An 8,887-nucleotide genomic window follows, 5' to 3' on the forward strand; every position below is an offset into this window, starting at 1 on the left:
TTTAAAGGGAACTTTTCAGACTTAAATATTAAAAAATATATAAACAAATTGATTAATTCATCTGAAAACCTTTCTGGAACGGTTCGTCATGGCCAAGGAAAAACGTATGCAGTCTAGGTGACGCTCCGATGCAGGGTGTGTATGTGGAGACCATAATACGGAACATATATATCTTAAAAACTGATCAATGGATCTGAATAAAACTTTCTAAAATTTTCTTAGGCCAATGAACAATGATTGAAGACTCTCAATAGCTACCAGATCACATATAACTAAAAATGTATTAGTTGATTAGTTGGCCAAGATGTTGGCTTTATAAGCGAGGACCCGGGCTCCGTTGTGGGTAGCGATTTTATTTTCGTTATTTATTTATTTTTTTTTAAAGGCAAAGATACTTGGGTATACACTCTCCGAGTGCTCTAGTTATTATTATTATTTTCAATAACATTGTATAATCAATATTTGACCTATTATTGCTATTACCATGCTTATGATTTATCATTGTTGTATAATTTTGCTATAGTGTAGGCCTATATACCATTACCGGAGTTAATTGGTTTAAGTGTCCTTGAGTTCAACTTCAAAGGATAATGTCACGTCCCCCCAGGTACAGTTAAACTCTAAGCGTCAATATCTTTTATAAGATTATTAAATATTATTTCATAAAACTTTGAACTTCCAACGTGACGTTGGGATTTTGGCAATACCTTATCAACCATCAAATTATCGTTTGGTCATTAGTTTGCTTGTTGTTCATCCAAATTAGTGGTTGCATCATAAATGGGGAAAGTGCCAGGATTTGAAATTAATTGACCACTCGACATTCACTCAACGTGTTTCGAATTAAGACGAACAATATTCATGTATTCGACTTAATATCGTTGATATTCTTAAACAATACAACAATACTTACGGTGCTTCCGATATTACAAGGTCGTACAATATCACCCTGAGGTTATTTAAGTGTATCAATAATATCAAGTTCTCCGGTACTTGTGCATTATTATATCCATCCCACGACATTCACCCATATGTGCTTAGTATAATATCCTTCCATTGAAACAGACCAAAGCGGTAAAATATAGATATAAAACGTTTGTGAAATATGTACATTCCTAAAAAACGTTTCTAATCTAAAAGTATAAAGTCAAATCAAATCAACTTTATTGTCTAAAATATAGAAATTCGTCTCCGTTTTGAACAAAATTGTACATACATAATACCAACAAATACATATTATAATAAAATGACATACTTGACATAAAAAAAATTGATACAATGCTAAGACACTATACCAAGATAATAAATTATTATTAATAATTGAAAGAGGATCTATCTTAGCTTATTTGAGGTAAGGCTGAAACTTTAATTTTGTATCCTGTATTTGGTTGTACTGTTGCATAGTATGGAACAAATAAATCTTTTTAAGCAGTCTGGAAAATTATGGATGGGGACGTTTTTAGAAGGAAGGGATTAAATCCAAAATGTTATTATTCAGAGTTAGTGGATGGTTGTTTTGTGAAATGCCTTGTTTTACCAAAGTAATAGGTACGTCGTAGCATACTTATCCAACCGTCTCGCATCGTGCGGGACGATCCTGAATTTTATAGTAATTTTGGACGAAACACGCATTTCGCAGGAACACATATGCGTGATACTAAATTTGTCACGCATTTAGCACAAATCTACACAAATTATCACAAATTCAGGGGAAAATATATTTAAAATTAGAAGAAATTGGTCTTATTAAAAACAAAAACTATCATGCAGTAACTTGAGTCATAGACAATAAAGTATTTACGTGAATACTTGTTTCATTGATGTTTAGTACTAAAAATTGACCTTTAGTATCCTGTCAGTTTTTGGGGGTGTGAATAAACATTTTGTTCACCCAATTGAAATGCATTTAATATTTCTTCAGTTGTGCTCTTCTGTTTTGTTAAATCAATTCACGATCCCTCGCCAAGTTTTTTCTCTCAACCTTTGAAGATTATTCATAGAGTAGCTTTCAGTTTCGTATTTGTTAAATTCCATTCTAAAAATAAATAAATAACTATATTTTTATTAACTTTCAATTAAACACATATCAACAAATAAATCTTTAGGCCTACTGGTTTACAGTTTAGGATGATTTTTTTTTGCCAATAACTTACGTAGGCGTATATTAATTATATCCTCAAAAAATTGCACATTAATGAGGATTATATATTTTTGTTTCGCTAAAAACATAAGGTATAGTAATTTTTTCATCAAAAAATTCAATAAATAACGAACAAATTTCAACCTTATAAACTGCCCGTACATATAAGAGTTCGGTAAAGGTATAACAAGGGCGCGATGGATTCAAAAGAAGGTTGTCATTGGCAATATTATCTGAGAAGATATTGACGTTGTGGTTGGTTTGACGTTCTACATGCTCGTTCCTGTCAAATATGATTATTTACCACCAAACTCCCTCTCCAAGCATTAGTTTAAAGCCATAGAGAGTATCTGGAATTTCAAAATGCGCAATATCATGCCATCTTTGTTGTATGGATAAATCTCGTTAAATAAGAGAAAAACATGAATCAATGGTGACGACAACACATTCTCCGACCCACACACAATCGCAAAAAAATGCATTCTTCCACCATCTTCATTAGGACGACATAATCCTCGACAACACCCAATGCATCGTAGAATCAATAATCATCTTTAATTTTTTTCTAGTTTATAAGTCAAAAGTCAGTCATGATATTCAATGCCTTTAATATTCAATTTTATTTGATTAATGTCCTTGACATTGGCCATAACAAATAATAGAGGGAATACACAAAACTTGTACAATAATAACAGGATGGTTTTACGTCACAGAAACACGTAGAATTTTGAATCATCCAGCGATTCTAAACAATGTAGTGATTGCTAATAAATCGGGTGTTCTGCAAGCGCTATGTAACAGCATTCTTACAGTCCTAGGTTCTGATATTATGTCCACATAAGTTACCAGTTGTACATGTGCGACGGACACACTTCATTAACATGCTGTATTAGCGATTTAGAACCCTAGCATTTAACATTGAGAAATAAGCTCTGTAAGACAATAAGTACCCATTTTACGCGAACTATTAAAACCGCGTTCTATTCATGATTGAAAATAAAACATTTTAGACTTGCACATGTGGTAGAAGAAAAAGAATATTTTCTCTCTCTTATATCTGTCTCTTATACACATCTAGATGTGTATACATATTATATATATTATATTATATATATTATGTATATATATATTACTATTATTAATAGGATAGTTAGGCCTATATTTTGTATATATATGATATATATATATATATATATATATAATATATACATACTATATGTATGTAGGCCTATGTATATTATATATATAATATAAGCCTATATAAAATATAGGCTTTACTATCCTACATAAATATTAATAATAATAATTATAAACTGAATATTATTAATATGTTGAATACTGTAATAATGAGACTTTTAATTCTAAACTTTTCCATTCCTTTTTGTGATTACCACAACGTGTGTAATGCTACCGGTACTAACTAAATTAGTTTATATTTACCTATAATATACCTATCACAAGCCATATTTGAGAAGTAATGTCAGAAAACCTATGATTGGAATAATGTAAAAATAAATATTCTGTAATTATTTTATGATAGTAAAATCATCAATAAAATTATGTTAATATCGTATTTAAGTGTAAGCACGCAGAATCAAGCGGAACCTCTCGGAAAGAAGCTAAAATAGTAACTCTTCTGCCATCGAACAAGCCTGTCAGTCGCAAGCCTCGCCGTCTTCAACAGCATGGTAGTCAGTTTGTTTGGCTGTCACGTAGGTAATTGGCAACTCCTCGTTCATAAGAATCATCTAAATTAGGAAACAAAACAAAATATAATGCCTTTATATAATCAAAGATACTAGAAACTGAAATGTGACATAATCCTTACAATATAGGCTTAAATGATTTATTTTTAATTAATACCACTGTAGCTAATAATGGACCGTACATGAATGATTCAGGTTGCCAATCATGTTACTAAAAGCAACCAAAACTGTTAATAATAATCTGAAATGGCAATGACTTAAGGAAAGTTATAAATTCAAAATTGTGAATTATGAAATGTATTAGAAGATAATTTTTGTCAAATCGGATAGCTGAAAGTTTTAAAAATTAAAAATATACAAAAAGATAACAAGAACTGGTTCGAACAAGCGAAAAAAAAAAAAAAAACCCTCTGAAAATTTAGAGACGATACAAAGGCAAAACCAAAAGTAGAGAAATATTTATTAGACAAAAGTAACTTTAAAATAACCAACCAGAAATTCAAAGCTAAATCAAATTGTTTGGATTAGAAGATCAAAAAGAATAATGGCATTGTAAACAATACAGGTATTTGCCGTCTTTGTGGAAGCAATTTAAAAGAATCTGTAGATCGTTTTCTATTTTCGATAACAAGAACTGGTTCGAACAAGCAAAAATAATAATTAAAAAAAAACCCTTTGAAGAATTAGAGACGATACAAAGGCAAAACCAAGAGTAGAGAAATATTTATTAGATAAAAGTAACTTTAAAGGAACCAACCAGAAATTCAAAGCTGAATCAAATTGTTTGGATTAGAAGGTCAAGAAGAACCATGGCATTGTTAAACAGGTATTTGCCGTCTTTGTGGAAGCAATTTAAAAGAAACTGTAGATCATTTTCTATTTGAATGCAAAAATCTAAAATCAATCAGAAATTTTATACCGTATTTTATGAATTAGAAAGATACCCGGCACAACGATGATTTACACACGTATTGGGATGATTTTAAACATGGCTATCAAACATACTTTGAACTTGCTTGGAATACAAGAAAAATATTTATTATTAATTATTATTATTATTATTATTATTATTAATAAAAGATACCGGTAAGTGTTAATTACTGCACCTTTGCTTGTTTGTTTTATTTATTTATTTGAACTTACACATTTAGATCGTTGGAAATCAATGACAGTTCGCAAACTTAACTAAACAAATAATTATATGGATATGTATGAATATGGATTGTCAGTTTCTTTAGTTAGTAGTTTCATTTATTGTAGTTAAGGTTTTTTGTTGCTTGTAGGTATTTTGTTACAGTAGTTAATTTGCCGTATTTAAGATATTTTTATGTTTCTTTTTTATGTTTTTTTTTTATTTTTCTTTGGATGCACCATCAATGTGATGTGTGCCACTGTAAAAAAAGTGATCCCGATTAAAAAACTAAATTAATACGTAAAGCTAAACTGGAATGGACGGGATTGTACCTCTCCGGTAGTAGCACCCAAGAAGTCTTAGCCAGGGGACTCAGGCCCCTTCGTGGTCAGTTAAGTTCATCAGAAAAGGTCCACTCCTAGTTTACTTTGTCATGATTTATCTCAATATACATTAAGTTATACGCACCTGCTTGTCTTCTTTTGGTGGTGGGTTCCGAAGGAATATACACAATGGAGCAAAAATTATATTGAGAAACGCCATGCCACGAACCATCCTAATAATATCAAACAAAAAATAATCAAATATGAAGCGTTATTAACAATTAATAAATAAATTAAACAAATTATTGATTATTATTTAAGTAAATAATAAAATAATAACAATAATATCAATAAATAAATTATGCTATTGTTTTTACTAAAATTATGCACACCCTAATAACAGAAACTGCATGCCTTCTTTATATATTTTAAATGGTTCATTATTTATAGGTAGACTGTCGATCTATTGGTGGGTATTTTTTCAAAAAACTAATTTAGCTCTTTCACAGTTGTATACATTTGGTTAATACCAGGTACAATTAACGTAGATCACTGTATATAATATAGAAGTGAAACTTTATTTGAGAAGTTAATATTTTTCAGTAAAATATTGATTCCAGTGTACGTTTTTAAAGCTTGCCAACGAAGAAAAAAATATGATATGTTGTATAACTGTTTTTTCTAAAACACAAAAAAAGGTGTGAAAACTTTGGAATGGTTAATGAGATACAGATTTTCGAATATTTAAAAACTGGGAGAAATAGGCTTTAAAGCCCCATTCCCGGGAAAATTTCAATTTTTAAGAAAAATCTAATTTTTGTATAATGTTATAAAGATTTATAAATATAATACGGAATTGCTAGTTTATTTTCAGTAAAATATTGATTCCAGTGTACGTTTTTAAAGCTTGCCAACGAAGAAAAAAATATGATATGTTGTATAACTGTTTTTTCTAAAACACAAAAAAAGGTGTGAAAACTTTGGAATGGTTAATGAGATACAGATTTTCGAATATTTAAAAACTGGGAGAAATAGGCTTTAAGAGAATAAATATTAATTTTTATCTCAAACCGGCTTACTGAAATCGTAAACAATAAATAATACATACCATGGAAATCCTACAACTGAGATGAGCTCGCCGCTTACAGATGGTCCTTAAAGATAAATTATTAAGTAAAGAAATAAAATATTGGTAAGTTATAGGCCTATGTTTTAAGAAAGCCATGGGTGTATATTATATTCTGGTATATTTTATTGAATCAGCATTGCACAATAAAATGAAGTGAGATAATTAACTATAAAAATAACAACTACACAAATATATATATGGCACTGACTTAAAAACCTATATTATTATTATTATTATTATTATTATTATTATTATTATTAAATTTAAAATATTTAAAACCAATTGCACAAACAATCAAAAACCATATTTCATCCCAACATTAAACTACTGTAAAAAGGTTCAATTAAAAATTTAAATACACAATCCAGCAATTCAATTGCACTTTTCCAATGACATTCTTTCTAAATTATAAAAATAATAATAATAGCAGTGATTAACTAAAACAGAAGACTGTCAAGTAATTATTAAAGCATTTACACCATGATTTATTTATTTAACAAATTGAGCAGTTTGATAATCACCATTGTTTATACAGTACAAATTACTTTGTCAACAAGAGATATTATGATAAGATGATTAAAAAAAAATCAATTATTTATTAATTCATTTATAAGACGCCGTCGTCATTTAAGGAAGAGGATCTGCGTAGTACCTCTTGGTAGAGCAGTTGTAGTAGTCTAGAACTCGTTTTTTTTTTTTTTCATGACTGAGCTATTTCATAGGGAGATTTCGCAACCTTACGAAAATGATAACAAATACGAACACGTCGTTATCATCATCGTCATTCGTGCCTCCAACATTCTAGACAACATGCTGTATAAGCTGAATATGACCCTCGATTCAGGTTTCAATCATCTACGTTGTGACAGTTATGCTACTGTAGGAGAAAGGTTGTCAAATCTGATGACGTATCCGTATTCGTAATCGTGTTCGTAAGCTTGCAAAAAAAAAAAAAAAACTACTACTGTTCTCTTGGAAGCATTTTCCTTTGAGTTAATGTATTTTTGTACACCTTATGGGCAAAATTCAGACATAGGATTTCCCTTCGATCCTTAAGGGAAATAATTCCAAGTGTATCATGAAGACTTTTCTACTAGCTCTGCTACACAAATCATCAACATGGGCATTCCATTTTAGATCGCATTGAATTGTAATAACTAACAGTTTTGTATTGTTAACAATTTCAAGTTGGTGTCTATATTCAACCTAAAGTCAGGTCATCAACATGTTTCCATACATTAATAATATCATTACATCTATGTTATTCACATGCAGAGTTTATTGTACATAAGAAAATTATTGGTGTTAAAATGGTGCCCTGTGGTACACCTACCTTTAGTGTTTCCCAACTAGAAAAATTAATTTCTGTATCTAACTCGTTGGTTTGTACCTGATACAAAGTTAACCACCCACTGCACAAGGGATGATGGTATCACCATTTTTAAGAGGCAGTGAAATACAATGGTGTAATCGATCATTTCATACGCCTTCGAGAAGTCAGTCAGCACTAGTGTACTGAGACTACCAGACTTAATCATCATCATCATAATGATCGTCGTCATCATTATTATTATCATTATTATTATTATTATTATTATTATTATTATTATTATTATTATTATTATTATTATTCATTCATTCATTCATTCATTCATCTTTTATATCAGAGTTTCAAATCCATAGAACAACAACAAAAAAGAACAAGGAGATCAAATGCACAAGAAAAAGTAGATAAACGCAATTTGCTGTATCCACTGTACACAAAAGTATTATTAACAATTAAGTTAATTATTGACATTATTATTATTATTATTATTATTATTATTATTATTATTATTAATATTATTATTATTATTATTATTATATTATTATTATTATTATTATTATTATTATTATTATTATTATTATTATTATTATTATTATTACTAATACAATCGGATTTTCTTTAAAGATGTATTTACCATAGGCATGATGATGTAATCACACCCATGAGCCTATTATATATAAGTACTTATTACATGAAGCAATGATATGGTGGACAGATCTTAGAGAGAGTGATCATCTCATTTAGAAATTCCCGATGCTCTATAGCCAAGTGATAGCCATAGAGAGTTCATTCATATTTATTTCAAAATATGAGAATTGAACCAAGGGCTGCTTCAAATCAAAGGCGAGTCACATTTTAAGCACCAAATAACAACTGCTCTAATTTAATCCATGTAGGAAAAACGGCAGCTTCAAAATAAAAGAAAAATAAAATTAACAATTAATGATAATAGTTTATCAACGATAAATCCGTAAATTCATACCAACAGCAAATCCAATACAAAACGCTACATCGGCAATTGCGTAGACACTTCCATATACTGAGACATGGCGAATATCAACTAAATACCCCATCAACGGCAACATCGTGGAATCAACCATACCTGAAGATTAACGAAAATCCTTATATCT

The 8,887-nt window shown here is 29.7% G+C and overlaps 1 protein-coding gene across 1 annotated transcript in view; it reads right to left on the bottom strand.

Moving 5' to 3' along the window:
- Nucleotides 1–3,371: 3,371 nt before the first annotated feature.
- LOC117110998 (chromaffin granule amine transporter-like) overlaps nt 3,372–8,887 on the bottom strand; it is a 34,687-nt gene continuing 29,171 nt past the window's right edge. Inside the window, exons 9-12 of the mRNA XM_033253855.1 lie at nt 8,740–8,859; nt 6,410–6,455; nt 5,447–5,534; nt 3,372–3,888 (exon numbers count right to left, since the gene is read on the bottom strand). Of these exons, the coding sequence (XP_033109746.1) occupies nt 3,796–3,888; nt 5,447–5,534; nt 6,410–6,455; nt 8,740–8,859 (347 nt within the window). The 3' untranslated portion in view covers nt 3,372–3,795. The remainder of the gene's footprint in view (nt 3,889–5,446; nt 5,535–6,409; nt 6,456–8,739; nt 8,860–8,887) is intronic.

This window comes from Anneissia japonica, unplaced genomic scaffold, assembly GCF_011630105.1.
Source record: "Anneissia japonica isolate Jap-2015-1 unplaced genomic scaffold, ASM1163010v1 scaffold573_len2283161_cov171, whole genome shotgun sequence".
Lineage (NCBI taxonomy): Eukaryota > Metazoa > Echinodermata > Crinoidea > Comatulida > Comatulidae > Anneissia > Anneissia japonica.